Below are 19,728 nucleotides of genomic sequence, written 5' to 3' on the forward strand. Positions count from 1 at the left end.
TGTTTTGGGAGATTTTTAAGTAAATCTGTTCTCCATTTCTTTACTCTAGAATGTCTTAACCTCCTCTAGACTTAGAACTAGAATTTAAAAATTGGACTCCCATGGGGTTTTACACAGCTCCAAAGAGCTTTCACAAGCTGATTTGTTTCTCTTTCCCCCTAGAGATGCTTATAATTTTGTTTTTGTACAAAACCAATAAATAATAACAATAAAAATTATTAAGTGTCTTTCAAGATGATTATGTAAACCAAAATGAACTTAATAAGAGACATGTCAGTAGAAAAAAAGAGCACTTTTATTTCATCTAATCAAAGAATAGCTTGTGTTGGAAGAGATCTTAAGGATCACGTGGTTCCAAACGTCTGCCGTAAGCAAGGACACATTCCACTAGAAGATGTAGTAAAATATTAAGTATATGTGATATCCCATGATTGTTCTTGGAAGTATACCATGTGTACCACTGAAGAAGGAGCAGATATCCAGCAGTTCACATCATTCTGACCTGACCTATATTGACCGCTCTGTGTTCTCTGCCAACAGCAGTGTGTATTGTTGAGTCCAGAGAAATTCTCCCGTTGATAAATGGGAGAAGTTTTAAAACACTGTCACTCTAAATATCTCTAATACTGAGCTAACTTTTTATAAAGTTACAATTTCTTTTAGCATTTTTAAATGTGGTGGGTTATCCTTGGCTGGTTGCCAAATGCTCATCCAGTTGCTCTCTCACACTCCCTCCTCATCAGGGCAGTGGAAAAAAATAATATAGAAAATATCACGGGTCAAGTTAAGAGCAGTTTAATGAAAGAAAGCAAAGCTTGTGTGTGGAAACAAAACAAAAATATAGATTTAGTCTCTACTTCCCATCAGCAGGCCACTTTATGGGAAGCTGGGCACCAGTGCACATAGGAGCTGCTTGAGAAGAGAACACCTTCATAAGGAGTGTCATCCTCCTCCTTTCTCTTACCTTTTGTTGCTGAGGATGACACCATATGGAATGGGATATCCCTTTGGTCAGCTGGGGTCAGCTCTCCTGGCTGCACCCCCTCCCAGCCTCTTGCCCATCCCTGGCTCCTGGGCCCTGGGGGTGCTGCTCAGGCACTTCTGGGGCTGCTGTGGGGCAGGCTCAGCCTGTCCCTGTCAGATTCACTGCACTGATAGATGCTGTTTTATGCTGCCATTTGAGAAACATACACACACTGAATTAAAAACTAGAGAAGTTTTGAGAAAATGGACACTTTTGTCAGTAATAATGGTTTCACAGTTTATTAGTACAGTAATAATGGTTTCACATTACATTTCATGTTTGGATTACTGACTAACAAATTCAGTTAATGACAAACCAGTGAAATTTATGTATGTGGAGCATTTCTTCTTGTATGTATGCATTTTTTAAAATTGCAACCTTAAGTTTAATTAAGGAACACTGCAAATCAAGCTTTGAAATACAATGGTCCTGAAACTTTTTTCATGACTCTTCCCTCCCCTGCCCCACTCCCTCCCGTTCCCTTGGAAGACATACTCAACCAAATTGGACATGAATGGAGTCTGCTTTCACACAGATATTATGGAAAACCCAATTATCCAGCATCCTCTTGGGGAAGCTAGACAATGTTTGTGCTTCAGCCACTAACTGTTTTAGGAGTTTGTCATGCCAGACAAATCTGTAATCAAATCTTTGGGGTTTTTTGTTTAATAACAGAATAGGTATGGCTTCACAAAGTCTGGGTGAGTTTCTTTGTGTTCACAAATAAGATGGATTCTTCTGAAAATCTCTAATTAAGAGAATACTAATCTAACAGACCTCAGAGTACATGGAGCTAAGTTTATTTCTTAACAAGTAAGCTCTCTAGGGAGAGTTCCAAAGATGATGTTCTAAACTACTAAGTTTATGTTGGTTTCTTCTTTGAAACAAAGGCTGAGTTATTTTTTAAATTATATTTTTCAAATGCAAAATGAAATCTTAACACTTTCTGGACTCAAGTTGCCTTAAAACCTAATTGTGTCCTTGTTGTGCCTTGTGGTTATCAGTGTGCTTTTTAAAGAAAGCTGTTTTGAAATAACTTCCAGAATTGTTGGTTTAAAGATACAGCAGAGCTTGAAGCTGATTCTTGAGCCAGTCTCCTGATCCTGAAGGTATTTTCACTTTACTGAGAGCTTTTATTGGGGCTAATGGTGATACAGCTGTGGCTTTGATAAGCACCAGTCTGAAGATGATGCGCAGAAGGCAAGTTAAAGGTTTTTAAGAAAATAACGTCCAGGTTTGCCCTCTGCAGCAGCATTTCAGAGACCAGACCTTGAGGAGGGTGACTCAAGGTCATTGAGTCACCCTCATAAATTGAACGATGCAGGGCTTCTATAAAACCTTCCTTCACAACCTGGCAAGCAGGAGCAGAGTCCTGTGGCAGGTGACCCTTTGGTGGCCCTTTTTCTCCATTGCCATCACCTCCCAGCTGCAGGGCAGCCCTGCAGCTCCCAGCCCTGTTCCTTCTTGCTGGACTCTTTCCACACAACTGATGTCTGCCTCTGGCTTTGCTGCAGCTCCATATCCTCTTACTCTGCTTGTGGGAGCACAGTTCCCACTTGAACAGGTGAGGGACATCCAGCAGTGATTTTCTAGTGGAGGTGGGCAGGTATGCAATATATTGGGAGAGGGAGTTGGGGGAGCACTTGTTTTGCAAAATAGGAGGAGGTAAAATGTAATTAAACTACTTGAGCAAATGCAGCAGAGCAGTAGTTCTGTACAACTGGCAAAGGAAGTACAGTTGGCTGAAAGAATGATGATCAAAGTTTTAAAAAATCTTCAATTTTCTGTTTAACTGATATATCTTTCACTCTGTGCTGTGTTACCTCTTTTTTTCCCATGGCTTGCAGGAAAAACTGGTGAATTTTCCACAGGGAGGATGAGGAAGACTGCTTTTTCACATGGACTGAGGAAAAATACAGGTTTCTTTCCTGCATTTGCTTTGGTTTTTATAGTGTAGGATTTCTCAGGTTGCTGAACTAAGCATGATTTCAGGGTTCAGTTAAAACTAATTTCATTCTCTTTGTTTGCAGGAAAGAGTGTTGGGTGGGTTAATTCAGCAGTTCTGCCTGAGCTAATTCTGCAGTTTAGTGTAACCATATGTTTAAACCACTGAACAGCAGCTGAACTGTGCAAGATTTCCCCTTTAAGCGATCAAAGGCAGTGTGTAGACATTAAGCCATGGGCATGTGCAGTACATTCTCCCAGCACCTGCCTTTCAGTGCCCTTGTTCTTGAGCAAGGTGCAGCAGTTCTTGATGCATGTTTCTAAGCATATTTTAACTGAAGAGGGGGGTGCGTCCTCAAAAAGGTGTTTTTGCTATCCAGCATTTTAGAGTGTGCAGGCTAAGGAAGGAAGAGACAGAGAAAAACCTTGAGGATTTGAGCCAGCTAGGTTTTCTAGGGAAGCAGTCCAAATGTTTTCCAGATTGTCACAAACTGTTAAATTGTTTACAGTAAATTTTAACTGGAAGATCCCCAATTGAGCCAGATGCCATAGCTGTTTGCAGAACAATCAGGAGAGTGGTGAAGTATTTGGGAATTGGAGTTTTAGAGGTGGCAGCATGTAGTTGGAGGCAGAGTGCTGGCAGCTGTAACTTGATAAAGACATTTTGCAGGAGAAGGGGAGGAGAGGTTCAGATTGAGAAGATGTAGCTGAGGTGCTGTAGGGAATTTTTTGTTTTTGTTGAGGACTTGTAGCCAAGAGTCTGCCTCTTTCTTTCCACTTCCTTAGCTGTGAGCAGTTTCATTGTGGAGTGAATTGACTGAGCTTGTAAATCATCCACCCTTTTACCAGTAATTGAAGAGCTAGGCCTTTCAGGGTATAGTAAAGATGTACCTTTTCTGTCTTAAAAAACTAGTTTCTAAAATTCTCTCTTCTTGTTCCCATTAGCAAAATGTACACAATTTCTCTATCTGCAGACTGACAAAAACTATTTGGCTTGTGTTGCCCAGACCTAAAAATCCCTTTTACTTCTACCAATGATTTCAAAACAGCTCCAAGCACACCAGATGAGTGTTGGCAGGAGAACAAATATTATGCAATTTTGAGACAAGTCTATTTGTTTTACTTTTAAGAATAATCGTTCAGAATTTAGAATTCCTCTTTTAAAATCTGAATTGAAATTGTGTCTAGCATGTAAATCCATTTGTTGTGGAGAAATTTGAGGACTGAGAAAAATAGGAGCGAGAAAGGAAATTAAATCTTTGAAAATGGAAGTGAGAAAGGAGACTTTATTTGGCTTTAATTCAGGAGCTAATATTAATGTTAAAATTAAAGGGCTGGGTTTTTTTCTCTTGCTTAGTTTGCTAATGAGTCACTTTTCCTAGATCACCTTCTCTAGTATTAGTAATGGGCTTGTGAGGCTGCTGGTGCTTCCCCCGGATCCAGGATCTGCTCCGTGGTTACTCATCCCTACAGTATTTCAGATGCTGGCATCTGCCTGTGCCAAATAGACTGCAGTGTCCAGTGTCAAAGGGTTGGCTCAGAGGCAGAGGCCTGTGGATCATCACCTGGGTGTCTTAGCTGAACAAACCCAAAAGCTTTTCAACCTACTTTTTCCCTTTTCTTGCTATTTTTCAGGAGTACGTGCCCCAGACTCCTGCCTATTCAGCCATTCCTATTGTGTTGTCCTCCTCTTGCAGCCTCTGTGCTCCCTCTCTTTTTCCATGTGGGAATGATGTGTGTCATGTACATTTGCATGGTTCTTATAGCTCTCTCCCCAAAATCCCACCTGCATTCCCATTTCTCCTGGCATGTTGCCTAATTTTTTGTTTGGTATACCTTATCACTCTGCCAGTCCCAAACCTTGTCTCCTGCCTGTGGTTAAGGTACCCTTACATTCTCCAGACAGCACAAATGGACATCCAGGTTTTACTTCACCCTTGCCACAAGTATAAGCACTGTGGTATAAAAATCTACTGTGTTTTAATCCACTTGGGAATTAAGATGGAGTGCCCCATATGGAGCTACAGCCTGTAACTGAGCATGCATGGATGCACTTTTACCCTTAGTCCTCAGGGAAGACCTTCCCGTTTAGCTCTGCTTTTGCTTGTTCTTGAACTTGATCTTATCACTTGTGTTGGGCAGGAAGCAGGGCAGGACAGAGATATTCGTGCTATGTGTATTAATAAGAAAATACTGGAAGTGACAGGAACCAATAACAGAGAGTTCTTTTCCATTTGGGCACTAATTGATTGACTGTGATGACCATAGGTTGGAAAGGAGTGCAAAATCCTGACATTTTTAACAACTGCAAAGCTGCAAACCTGTCTGCACTTCCAGAGTACATGAATTGTAATAAGGAAGTGTTCATTTCTTTGCAATAAATGATAGGGCAAGAGGAAACAACCTCAAGCTATACCAGGGGAGGTTTAGATTGCATTGTAGGAAACATATTTCACTGAAGTGGATGTCAAGCTTTGGAACAGGCTGCCAAGGGTAGTGATTGAGTCACCATCACTGGAGACATTTAAAAGGCCGGGATACTCTGGGACATGGTTTAGTGGTGCATTTGGCAGTGCTGGGTTAATGGTTGAAATTAAAGACCTTTTCCAACCTAAATGATTCTGTGGTTGGTTGTGTGATTTTCTATCAATCAACAGCCTAAACAGTGCTGAAAGGGCCTTTTCACCTGGGGGGCAAGGGGTGATGCTGTGACCCAAGCCCTGACCTAAGGCCTCCTGAAAGGACAAGGAGGGTGCAGAGGCTGCCTTGCTTCACAAGGTTGAATGGGAATCTCTGCCCTTAAGGATATCTGGTCATGGACCCTTTTCACTGGAAAAGGGGGTGTGTGCTGAGTGAAAGGGGGAGGCAACAAGCAAAACAGAGACCCAGACGTGGACAGATAAACCTTAGAAACAGGGCCAAGAAACAAACTTTGTCAGCCACACTAATGGATAGGCTATTTATAACCTCATTTAATATAGAAGATACCTCTGAGGTATGATTCCTTTTTGAACTTAGTCTCAGATAAAACTCTTCCACCTTGTCCCCAGTGTGGACCAGGCAATGCCAGAGCCTGACTTCATCAGTGTCAGAGTGCTTCCAGTGGAAGTATCTGTAGACACACTTGATTAAAAGTATCTGTCTTGTCAAGCAGATGTTACAATTTTTTTCATGCTAATTGCATTTAGTGCGTCACTTAACATGTTTAAAGTAGTGCATCAAATAAACAGAGAAAATTATTGAATTATATCACTACTAATGCTAAAATAGGTTTTATTTTATCTTTATATTATTTGTTTACACAAGCTTAGCTGAGAAGATTTTAGTCATTTGCAATTCTAAACTCAGAGAGGAAAACTTGGATTGGTTTTAATCAATTATTCACTTTTTGTCAATTCAGAAAATAAAATGCTTAAGAAATTGCTACTTATTGTTGAATTGCCATTTATATCATGTGATGTTCTGTACTGGAGGAAGATACAATATGTAGACTTGGAGTCTTCAGTCGTGCCTTGGTGGCTGTCTGAGAATTAGACATGAAATTGTCATATATTCCTATGATTCATTGCTTATCCTTCAGCATATATAGTTGAAGATGTCAACTTCAGAAGAATCTAATATCTGAACACATAATAATTACAGCTCTTTTCTTGAAATGCCAGGGTTTCAGGACTTAAAATTAGTTATAAATCATATCCTGTATTAATAATCTGAAACAGTTATTTAACGCTGGCAAATGCGCTTCTTAATGCCATTTTCATTCAGCTCATGCTCTTCTCTGTCTGCCTGTCTAGTCTTCAGAAATGGGGACAGCCTCCCTTTGCTTTGACTGCGCTGGAGTAGCGCTGAGCGTCTGAAGAGCAGTGGATTCATCCATGCGATGGAGGCTGTCATCCGCCTCCATGGAACGTGAGACAGTGGGGCTCCTTGCAATGAGACACAACGTGCAGGATTTGCATGTTGTTCTTATCTTTGAGAATATATGACAGATTGTTTGGTGTAGCAACAGATTGTCATTCTTGTTATTAGACAGTGCGTGTTTTTACTGGTGTGGCCATTCTAGTAATTTCCTATGTTGTTTGTGCTTGAGCACTGCCATGGGGTTGCTTTAGCAGGATGTGCACCACAGGGTGCTGAAGTCCCTTAGTTCTCACAGAGCTAGTGAAACTTTAAAGTTTCAGTATCTTACAAGAATGTTCATCTCTTGTTGATCATCTGCTTGCTTCTTACATTACTGCTATCCTTGCTTGGAGGGAAAGTCAAAAGAGATGCTACCTGAACCTCACCAAGGTACAGAAGTCCAAATGAACAAAAGGACTGTGAGGCTATATTGTTGCATTTATTTTATTAGTTTGTTTTGGATGAGGTTTTTCAGGATGTCTCTATTTCTGTCATGTTTGGGCTGCTAGCGAAACAAGGAAGCAAAGGAAAAGCTTCATGGCCCATACCAGGTATCATGAAACTTTGTGTAATGCAGCTGTCAATGCCTGGTTCTAGTACAAAAGTACTGAGTAAGGGATGATGAGAGCATTAGTTCCCTGGTATTGGACTGGGAACTTCTGTGAGCAATTAGAGAAAAGCTGCAAAACTGTGCAGAGATGGAGAGTTTGTGTTTCTTCCCCTCCAAAGCTTTGGGCAGTGGGCTTGCTCTCTTCCAGTGCATCTCTGCTGGGTGTTACTGCAGAGAGAGAAGAAACACATCTTTTCCTTTTTTTGCACCTTACTGGTGCCCTGTGTACAGATAGCCAAGCACAAAAAGGAACATAAACTTCCCTCTCTTATCTGTGAAATAATTTCTTTAGAAAGACAAAGAATTTGAGCCCTAGCAGTGTTTGTGATTAATACCTGCTTCAAATCTTTGAAACATTTGTTTTGTGACAAAAGATTAATCACAGTAGATTATCAGTTTTAAAGGTCTTTGGTTTATTTTTTGTTGCTGAAAATTACATGTATTTAAAAAACAATGAATATCTCTTCCTAGGAATGTACATACTGTCTTCATCTGTCTTTTTGTATGAGCTTGCTACATGTTGCCAAGTCCTATGGAATTATTTCCAGTCTGTTTGAATGTTTTTTTCCCCTTATTCAAGTATAAGCACAATGACAAATCAAAGCTGCAGTATGAAATGTGTTTTGCTGGGAAATGACCATGGTGAATTCGATGCCGTGCTGGTTACTTGCTGTATTTCAAGGGGGAAGAGCTATATTTGATCTTGGGGGCGGAATAGAAAACCACAGTGTGCAGGCTGCTGGCTGCTCCATTGCTAATTCATTGGCAGTTTGGGGGAAAATATATCTCCATTTTCTCTTTATTTTTTAGGCCAGATATTAGCATGAAATATGGCTCTAACCATTTCAACAAGAGTTCAGTGTAAAATTTAATTCCTTGGATATTTTTCTATTTTTCAGAGCAATAACTAAGTCTTTTAACTCCTTCCAATCATAATAAAGGGTAAAATAAATAAAGGTAAAAAGCCACTGCTCCTTTAAATCAGTGTCACCAGTGACTCAGAAAATCTATTGATTTTTTTCTTTATTCCTACCAGCAGTTTAGTTTGAGATTCAGCAGGTCCACTCTGAGAAAATTCTGCAAAAAGCACTGCTGGACATTCTTGGTTAATACTGCTTTTTGAATTCTGTTTAAGAAATTATAAGTAAGTAAAAGTAATTATATCTGTAACATGTTAAAACATCTATCTAAAAGGCTAGTACAATTTCCAGTTTATAGCTCTTGTTACGTATTTTCGAGTCTATAATTACTGGAATGTATAAATTTATATATTTAATCAAATTTTTTCAAACAACATCTATGCAAATTTAAAAAGTCAATTATATTCCCCCAGACATACTACTTTCTGAATATAACAGAATTGCAGCATGATTTTGAAAAAAACTCCAAACAACTATACTTTATTTTCCCTGCAGATAGTGTCTGTATCAACAAATCATCTGGACAAAATGATTATGGGCTGTTTGTCTTTATCCTTTGTAATGCGCTAAGCAAATTTCAGTGCTTCATCCCCACGTGAACCTCTTGCTAATTGGTGTTTATACCATGTTTGTCAGTTTATTCCTGCATTTTTGTGAGGCCAATTCCAGATGTGCATCAGCTGTTATTCCATGTGGGATTGTGTGACAATATTCCACCTGCAAGCCCAGTGGAAGGAAGGTAAAGGATGGTAACCTGAGGCTCTGTGAAATCGTGAAAGCTGCAGAAAAATAAATGGGAAGGGCAGCCATTAGGGAGAAGAGCAAGATGCATGTGTAGAATAAAAGCTATTAGTAAAAAGCTTTGCCTCCTGAGTCACCATATAAATTTCCATCTTGGCATGTGGCCACGGCTGTAATTGTTTGCATTAAAAAGTAGTATCAGGAATGTAGGGTATTTTTAGCTGTCACTACAGCAGTAGAAACAAAAAAAAAAGGTTAACATTGTACTGTAAGCCAGTTTTCTAAAGACCATCTGAGATCTGTGAGATCTGTGGTTGTAATTTGGAAACCTTTGGTAAGAAATACCAATGTACAACACAAACATCTCTGAAATTCCAGAGACATACATTTGTAGCTGATGTATTTGTTACTTGCTATGTCTAGATCTTTCTGATCTTTCTGAAGTCTTCTGCCATTTCACAAATAAGCTTAGATGGTCCCTCTCCATTTTCACTTGGTTGGCTTTCATTCTGTTTCCTTAGCAGGCAGTAAGTTTTTTCTTTGTTTTCAGGATTATGTGCTAGAGAACTTTACTTGTTAAATGTATCTTCACTTCCATCAGCCTTTGAATGGAGGCCTCTGAGAAGTCTGTTAGCTCTCTTACACATTTGATTTTCTACTGGTTTGGAAATTTGGAGGTTAACATAAAAGAGCTGAAATGCATATCCTGCATGGGAAGTGAAAAACGTTAAGAAATAAATTGCTAGTGTACTTTTGTGCAAAGAAGAATTAATTTAAGGAAGCCACACTGAATTGTTGAAATTTCCTCTATTGTAATTTTAAAATGCCAGATCAGGAAGAGGCCTTGAACATAAGTGGTGTCTAAAGTCCATGGCTGACAATTCATCTTTGAAGAGTTCTTTGGCTGTGTACCTGAAGAAAGAGAGATATTGTTAATTTGCATTGTAAAGAGTAATGAACATAAAGCCCAGTGCAAAGAGGATTAATCATGAAGATAGGTCACTGTTGAATGCCTGGCGCTCCCTGAAAACGTGACACCACCTGATATATTTAAGTCTTGTTGGGACCCTGTGCTGTAGCTGTTATGAGAAGGACTCTGGAGCTACATTGTAAATCAAATAACTTCATCTGATGCACATGAAGTTGGTGCAGTGGCCTTGGAGGGGAAGAGGGTGACAAGAATTCCCAGTTTGTCTCAAGGAGCCCCTGTCTCTTGAACAGTAGCAGTATCAGTAAATAGATTTGAGCAGGAAATCTCCTTTACGAGGGAAAAAATGGGGGGAGAAGTGATATGAAAAATAGCTAGAATACAGGAGAGGAAGAACTGGAAAACTCCCCAGATCAAACCAATAGAAACATGATGAACTGGGAAAAAAAAATGAAAGACTTAAAGCCAAACTGTGTAAAAATTAAAGCTAAACTATTTAAAAATTTAAAAAGTCATTGGGACCAAAAAGAAAAATCTTAAGCAATGGAGAAATAGAGAAAAAGACAGATTTGTAGAAAAGATAGTGGTTTAGTTTTGGTCTATGCCTTTTGTGAAACATGAGTTTAGAAGATCTTTGGTAACCAGATGAAGAAAATCTTTAAAATCATTTAATTAGATTGAAGGCCAAAAGGTAAACTCTGTGATAAGCAAAACATGTTCACTGTTCGTTTACCTTCCAGTTGATTTTCCTTCTTCCTTTTGCAGACTTGTCATTTTTTCTGTAGTTTTTACTACTCTTAAGCAACCATTGCCTCGTGTTCTACATTTTTATGATATAAAGATTCGAAGGGAAGTAAGTTTATCTGTGTATGAGAAAAAACTCTCCCTACCTACTGTCCAGCAATACCAGCTATGAGGGATGATTTTCTTCCTTTCAAGTCGCTACAACTAGAGCATTTATTTCTTGATTTATTACTTCCTTCAAATGTAATTTATTTAGGTTGTTCAGCTGTTCATTCAGAAACATGCTGAATTTAAATTTTATCTCTTTGGGTGTAAATTATATCTTTACAAAAAGAAATCAGTGATCTCAAACACAGTTGTTTTTAAAGATCTGTCAGTTTTATAATTTATATGTTTTACACTAATAAACATGCCATTATTATTGGCATTAAGGTCACCATATTCCTTTTTGTTTGGAAAGAAGCAAACATCACTGTGCATTTATTGGGCATTTATTGTGTTATACTGTGTTTAGTGGAAATTGACTCCTCTGCATACAAGATGCAGCTTTGGGAACAAAACTGCTTTACTGATAATTAACATGTTAATCAGATGTGCCATAAAGCCATTGTGTCTAAAAGGCCATTGTCCTGTGCTTTTCTAGAGCTTGGTTTCTTGTCTCATCATTTCAAGTATAAATTCTTGAGTGCTAAATCTGAATTAAATGGAACACTCCCTCTACATCAACATCCAGAAGCTTTAAGTTACATTGAATTAAGTAGGGATGAACTTGACAAGATATCCTCAACCAGTGACCTGCTAAGAGTCTTTCCCAAAGAGAATTGAAGGTCACCTATTGTTATTTGTGTGGTAGAGACTTGATTGCACATTGATTTGAAGCTGGATAGATTTTTCTGTCTTTATGTCTTTATAATGATCTTAAAACTGTTATTTGCACTCTCTTACTGTACTGTAATGCCAAAAGAAAGGTCACAGAAATTTATGTTTTTACATTTCAATATATAAGAGAAGGTTGTGGGTTAGCAGAGGTGAATGAAAAGCTTTTTTCATCCCTCAGCCGAGTAAGCTGTGAGATTTTGCATTCATTTGAGTTGGGTTTGATCTTTTTTAAAAGCAAGGACTTTTTTTCAATCTGAGCATTAGGTTTTTGCAGTGAAATTTGTGTTCAAAGTTTGGTTTTAGTATCTTCTCTTCAGCTGTTTGATTTTTAGCATTTCAGTATCTTCTGTAGCTTACAGCACCCTAATAGTCCAACGTCCTTAAGCAAAAATAGAGTAAGAAGAACTTAATCCAGAAGAGTGCATCTGTTTTGCCTTATAGATTGTTTGCATCTGACCCTTGATAATGGCTGGTTCATAACTGCAGATTTTTAGAATTCACTTTCAGTGTGTGCTGGTCTGAACTTTTTATTCTTGTTTTCTTTTTTGTAGATTACAGATAGAAGAATCTTCTAAACCTGTAAGGTTATCCCAGCAGCTGGACAAAGCTGTAACCACGAACTATAAACCAGTGGCTAATCATCAGTATAATGTAAGTAGCTTTTAATATTTCCCTTCTTTTCTTCAGGAGGAATTTGGCTTAGGACTCCAGGACTGCTCTGCTGCTGTCCAGCAGCTCTTTTGCTCACAGTTGGCCACTGTCTTTGTCAATGGTCTATGTCACCTGATTTCTCCTTGATTTTGTCTTCTGGGGATCTTCTTTCTGTCTCAAGGCCAGTATCACCCTTGGGGCTAAGGTCTGCCAGTCGTAACTGTCTTGTGTTATCTGATGCAGGGCAGACCACCTTCACCCAACCCTTTTTAGCGGCTTTATTACAGTCTTCCTCTAATCTTTTTTTTAATGTAATTTTGACATTTGTGGATGAAAAACAGTTCTGGCTTTGTGCTATGAGATGTGGAAATGCTCTTTTGAGCCAAATAACTTTTCATCTGCAGGAGGGTAAAGGACTTGAAAAGAATCATTAGCTTCCAGTCCTTTGGAGGAATTGGCAACAAGTAGAAAAGTGTAACAGCTGACAATTTTTCTCAGTTTCCTACCTTCAGAATACATGTTATTGGCATCATTGGCTTTGTCAATATTACACCCACACTGCTGTTCCAGATCGGTTGATGTACATATAAACTATAACGTCCTTTTCCTTAAAGATACTCTTTGAGTATGTTGAATGTGAGCAACATTAAGTCATACTGAAAATGAATCACTGTGTTAGTCATTTAAACTTTTACACTTTTTATTAAGATTTTATTTACATAAAACAAGTGACAATATACTGGATGATATTTAAGCATTATTATGAAAGTCAGTCTATTTGCCACAGAACCAGAAATAATATTTTTTCTCTCATGGGTCTGTTTTGTAGTAGTTACTGTTCAAAGTCTGCTCTGTACATGGATGATCATACCAATAAAACTATTGCAGCTGAGGGAATGCCATTTAACCAAAACAGTCACACTGATGTGTCCTACTGTGCAGATGCAGTCTTACATCAGTATATTGTTTTATGATGCTGCTGGTGTTCTTCTTTAATTCTGGAATAAGCTTTGGTGGGGTACAGCTTCTCTTTTTAGTGGGATGCTGTTCCATTTCCCTGACACCAGCATAATTATGGCAGTATGACTACAGCCTAGAGATAATCTTTGTATCTTTATTCCAGCTGCAAACTGCAGGTCACCATATCATTATGGAAATTTAAATCTTGTGTGAGTTTGAGGGGGTATAACCAGGCCTGTTAAAAGTGATGATGCTCTTATGTCTTAATTATTATATTTTTATTGGTTACACAGCTGTCCATGGTCATGGAAATCCATCAGCAGTGTGTTTAGTTTTCATGTCTGCCCTAAAGGTGTTCTGATGGGAAAAATCTTGTAAGACATACTTGTCTTGAGTCACCTTCACCTTGCCTTGACTCTAAAGGCCAAGGCATGACTACTTTCTACAAAATCGTTCTTTTCATTAAGTCTTCTATTAAGGTTCAGGTTAGATGGCTGAAAGGGTATATAACTGGGAGAAAAAGTCCGTGAAGTTCTAAAACCTCTTGGTTGAATTTTTCTGCTGTTTTCAAGCAGCAACTGCTTTTTTAGAACCTGCTGCATTGCATGTAATTGTATGGTGCTGTGTTGGGGACAGGACTTCCACAAGAAAGAAATAAAAATGTACTAACTGTCATATATGTTAATGTAATCATCATCTGGGCAATTTCTGAGGGAAGAATGAGTATCTACTAAGTAAGACAGAAAGGGCTAGCATTTCTTGAAGGAAAGAATATAAAATGAGGCTTCAGTGTGGCTGCTATAAATTAACACACAGCAGGAAGGAGGAGGGAAATGAATTACATGTGGATGGGGAATAGCAATGGCTTGTTTGAATTCAAGGACTGGGAAAGTGATTAGGTTATTTTTGCAAGTAATTATATTACACCAATATTTTTATTTGAAGAAATTGCAATTCCATTGCAATATATGCTAAGGTTGTAACTTAGCTTTTTTTCTCTGGGGAAAAGACCTCCATTATATCTATAAATATTAAATGTGTTTGCAAAGTTGCAAGGTTAATATTTTTGAAGCTGGAACCTTTCTGTGAATTAATTAATTTTTATAATACAGCAGAAAGGTTCTTCAGTGGTTCTGGTTACCCCTTCAGAGGCTTCATTTAGTGGTTTCTTCATGGTCCTCTCTTTCCTGTAGAGGTTGGTACCCATACTCCAGGAGACAAGAAGGCCTTTAGGACTACTTTAAAGTATCTTTAGATGAAACTTTGGATTTATTCTAACTTCTCTATGACTTTTATATTTGCTGTCTACCAAAGCAGTTATATCAGCTTCAGTATTAATGATACTTTCAAGAAAGCAATTTTGGCTGCTTTTCAGTAAGCTTAGCAACATCCTGGGAAGGTAAACAAAGAGAAATTGATTTCAATATAAAGTCTTCTGGGGATAAACTCACAACTTCTGTGCTAAACAGCTTGTTCTGAAATGGTCCTTCCTGGAAATCAAGTAGTATTTGAATGTTTTTTAAATTAAAAAAACCACAGAATTTTAAAAACATCAAATTAGTTTACAGTGTAGGTGCATTCTATTACATGACTTGTAAAAAGTGCTTTAAGCCTGCTACATAGAAGATCGTGTTTGCAAAGAAAACAGGAAGGAGAAAAGTGAAAGGATGCATTGTAACTTGCTGTGAGCAGTGTATTCACAAGGCCAAAAGAAGAAATCAGCAACAGAAGACACCAGGCTTTTTATTTTTTAGCACTTCTCAATGTGCTCTTCTATCAGACAACAGTGGAAACTGTTGCTGAGGTTAGAGGAAAATGCTAGAGTATTGCTAATTAGAGAGTGGGCAGCTGGGGCGCCAGCAGCTAGTAACTTTTCAATAAAGGGAGGGTTTTATACACAGTTTTTTATGTGAGTTGATTTTATACATTAATGAATTAAGAATAGTAGAATATTGACATGGGATTTTTTTAGTAATTGTCTGTTGGATGTCCAGAAGATGCAAATGTTTTGACATGCTAGTGTTTAAGGGAGCACCAGTGTCATAGGTTTACGTTCCTCTTCTTGTGGTGCAGCAGTTCTGCTGTGGATCCTGGCAACCAAGATGATGTACTGTCAAGCTGCTTTGCTTGGTGTTACACTTTGCTATGTTGCAAAACTATTACTGTTTTGAAGATTTATTCTTCTTTAAATGCACTGGCTAAAGAGTTAAATAATTACACTAAACTGTATTTGCTGGATAAAAATCAATTGCATGATAGGTTTGTGTGGTGAGATTGTAGCTTTTATAACACTGCATGGAGTTAGAAAAGCAGACCAAGTATTTAGTTGTGCACACCCATTTTAGTTTAAAGCAGAAGTAAGAGACTTCAAGCTACAGGTTGGGAGCAATTGCTCTGCATCCAGTTTAATGATGTACATCCATTTCAGAATGTGAAGAAGGTAGTTGGCTGGCTGGAGACCTGGGAGCCACAGCAAAGGTGGCAATATTCTTCAGCCATTTTGGGACAGCTACCAAGAGACAGGCTATTTTCACTCTGAGAGTAGGAGGGAGTTAGCTGGCATGGATACATAGGGAAAAAATGAATTGAGCCATAAAACCAATCTTTCTTCTTAAAAATAAGATCTTTAATACGTAGTAGATCTGTGCATTTTCATTTCTATGTTTTTCATCTGAAGGTCTTCCTTTTGAGAGTCAGATTTGAGCCATCAGAAGCAGAACAACTCCCATACAGCATTACCTCATTTACAGCCAGGCGCGTGTCCCTTATTGATCACATGCATCTTTTCTGCTGTACATTGTGCCGCTATGGATTCACCCACGCAGTTTGCCTGAAAGCACTTGATGATTACATGACTTACACCACCTTCTGGATCACTTTTGTTGGTTCCAAGGAGCTGGCTGGTTTTCTGTTCCAGGGTGGTGTTGGGGGTGGGTGGGGTGATGTGCTGGCAGGTGTCATGGTTGGTGCTCTCTGGCAACTGGGGTTTGTTTGGGGTGTGCTGGTCTGTGCTTCTGATGATGAATCAGAGGAAGTATTTTTGGAGGTGATAAAAGTTTCTGTGAAGATATATAGTCATCTGGTGCAGATTATAGTGGTTAAGTAATTTTTAATGTACAGTTTGAAGTAGGATGATGTGTGGCAACAAGGGGCCTCTGCCTGCTTAGAAGGTTTGGTTTCTTGGGACTAGTGCAACTTCATGTGTGCCACTCTGGTTTCTCCTGAAGAGAAACCATCCAGATCATCAAAGTGTGTCTTTAAAGATTGGTTGTATATTGAATGGAGTTTATACCTTGAGTGCTGCTGCTTCTGGAGAAAACGAGGCAGTGTCCAAGGGCCATTGGGAGCATTCTTTGGGTAGGTGCTTGTTATGATTGTGGTTGTAGCCATGTTAGCCTGTGGATTGTCCCAGGCATGGCAGTTTGGAGGTTGTTTGACATTTGTCATTGTACCTCAGAAGCTGGTACCAACAGAGGTGAAGTGAGAATACAGTCTCAGTTTGGATTTCTATATTATTATTCGTTTTTTTCCCAGGTTTGGGCACCTGCAGGCTCTATTTCCATTTTTTTTTCCTGGTTAAAGCAGGTACATCTGAGAAGCTTATTGTGCTGAGGACAAAATGCTTAGTTTATGCCCGCAAAAGAATATTTGTACGTTCAAAAGAAAACTTTCCAGATGAAAAGCACTCAGTCATTGAACAGTGTTTTGTTAAATAGAAGAGGTTTTTGTAGCTTAATGTTAAGTACTGGGAATTATACAGCATTACATGTAATGTCTTTAAAACATGTGTTGTAACAGATTGAATATGAGAAGAAGAAGAAAGAAGATGGAAAAAGAGCTCGAGCTGATAAACAACAAGTGTTGGACATGCTTTTTTCAGCCTTTGAGAAACATCAGTATTACAACATTAAAGACCTGGTGGACATAACCAAACAGCCAGTGGTATGTACTGCAAGTCTTGTAAATACAACCGTTTTCAGTAGTTACTACTGTGTGTATTTTATATATCTAGAAAAGAGTTTAATATGTATTATAGGCCTTAGAAACTCCTCTCTAAATATGTTTTACAACAAACTGAAATCACCAAGTTTTAAGTTCAGCATTGTAGGACAGTGTAGGATACCAAACATTGTAGTGAGTGTGCTTTTTCTTGACAGAGATGGTTTAAATAACCTAAATGGTCTCTTTTTTTATTTAGGTTTGCTTTTATACTAGGAACCTAATTCTGTAATGCTCTCATGTCTCCCGTGCTACTGCTGTCCTCACTGAAGCCTAGTTCTCTTGGCAGCAGCAGCTTATGTTAGTCTGTGGTTAGCCCTTTCCTCAGCATCTGAGCTTTATTTTGGCACAGCCATAGGGGTTGCTCTTTTTCTATATTTCATGAAATTTGTATTAAATGAAAGGATTATGCATATTAGAAGCTCAGGCATCATGAGCTCAGGCTGAATGCCTCCAAAATCACTGGATTTCCTTTACAAATAGGGTAATTTTTAGGTGAAGAGTTAAGGTGGTTGATATTTAGGATTTATTTATTGCTTTTAAACAGTGCTTTGATACACAGACAAGAAAAGCACCAAGACATCTGCCTATGTGATGGTTTTGTTGTCTTGCAGTGCCTGTCAGCCTCTTCATGTATGAACCATAACTTTCCAGTTCTTTTCCTTCTTTCCATGTTCAAGCTTTCCTTGAGCAGACCACGCAAGAGTGGCAGGGTGACAGTGACATGCAAAAGATCTTCATTGTTTTTGATGTTTTTCACTGCCAACTTCAATATCTATCCTCAACCCAGCTGCAGATTTCAGAAGACTTAAGGGGACTTAATTATGTTTGAGTCTAAATGGAGCAACAATGTCACAGGTTATTAGAGCTAAGGCTGAAAAAAGAATAGTAACAGCTGGATTGTGGAAAAAATACTCTGTAAAAAAAATGAAGATGCTTACTAGTTTTGCTCACTTCACATTTAGAATGAAGTGTATCTCTCTGTCAGAGCCTTTGTATAGGTAAACAATCTGTTTGGTTAGAAGCTGCACAAAGATGTTACACAAGTAAAATCCATGTTCTAGTGCCTTGAAAGAAACTTGAAAGTTGAGTAACATATCCATGTCTTCCATTCATTTATCTCATGAGTCAGCTCCATATCTGTGCAGCAGAGAAGGTGTGTGGGTCATGGGAGCTGAGAAGGAGGAAGGAATAGGAGGAAGGTATGGAGGAAGTGCAAGAAAATTCTAAGTGGCTTTTATTTTTGGTAAGAGAAGTGTGGCAGTCACTATCTCGATCACTTTGAATGCAAACTGGTACAGATTTATCTCATCTACCATGACATCAGCTTGCAGTAGACTCCCACTTAAGCCACTGGAGAACTTGAAGTTACAGATAAATTAAGGTACTTTTCTTATGTAATGGTAAATGTCAATAGTAAATTAAACCTTTGCTACAGAATATGTTGCATGTTACACAAGAAGTTGCTGCAGTCTTTATTTGTGTCACAAAATCGCAAAACAAGTATTTTCTGAATGTAATCACTGCTATATTAGGGAAACCTGGATTTATTTGTTTTTCATTCTAATGCAAAATAACAATTTGCAGTAGTAGGCAAATCTTTTCCACCTATCCAGATGTAAGTACTGAATGCTCCCTGGAAATATTGCAGTAATTCCAGACTTGGGCTTCATGGCTGAGAATATAATACTGTCTGTGAGAAATCAAATATTTGTGAAGAATGGAAGCAGGATGGAGCCAGTGGCATAAGAACTGTATTTTTAAAAAATTGAGTAGATTGTTTGGATTTTTTCTTCTATTTTAGCTTTAAGTAATGGTTATCCTAAATACAACAGGGTTTGTTTCCTCCTCAAAGTTTCAGAAGTATTTTTAGAGCATGTAAGTTAACTCCTCAGAAATTTTTATCCCATAATTCCATGATAACATCTCACTTTATGTGGAAAAAGTAATGAGGAAAGGTAGAACAGAGCAGAAGATGCTTTAAATACATGAACAGATCACCTACAGATGATTTTCTATGCTAGAATTATATGTACATAAACACACTGGATCCCTTTCTGAGAAAAAATTGTGGCCCCCTGATTAGCAATCACCAGGCTCTAAAATTCAGTATTTGGCATCACTGGGAGTAGTGTGGGGTTTCTCTCCATGGTACAGTGTCAGAGCACTATACTTCAAGATACATAGACCAGCCTGGTACACTGCAGGCCCAGGTGGGAAATTCTGGTTTCTAGAAGGAGAACTGATCCTGCAGGAAAAATCATAGCATGCCCTGAACTCATCTCTTCAAGCCACTTGCTCTCAGGTGCAGCACAGCACAGTGGGATTATTCATGTTTCATAACAGTCTAAAAACTCCAGCAGTTGTCTGTGCACACACAGTGATGTTCAACAATTGTCTAAAAACTCCAGCAGCTCAGTGCTGTCTG

General features: G+C 38.5%; 1 protein-coding gene across 1 annotated transcript in view; it reads left to right on the forward strand.

Moving 5' to 3' along the window:
• The window catches only part of GTF2F2 (general transcription factor IIF subunit 2), a 77,721-nt gene that overhangs the window by 55,100 nt on the left and 2,893 nt on the right, over positions 1-19,728 (forward strand). Inside the window, exons 7-8 of the mRNA XM_064714541.1 lie at positions 12,242-12,341; positions 17,100-17,243. Coding sequence (XP_064570611.1) covers positions 12,242-12,341; positions 17,100-17,243 — 244 coding nt within the window. The remainder of the gene's footprint in view (positions 1-12,241; positions 12,342-17,099; positions 17,244-19,728) is intronic.

The sequence above is a fragment of the Zonotrichia leucophrys genome, chromosome 1 (genome assembly GCF_028769735.1).
Source record: "Zonotrichia leucophrys gambelii isolate GWCS_2022_RI chromosome 1, RI_Zleu_2.0, whole genome shotgun sequence".
Taxonomy (NCBI): Eukaryota; Metazoa; Chordata; class Aves; order Passeriformes; family Passerellidae; genus Zonotrichia; species Zonotrichia leucophrys.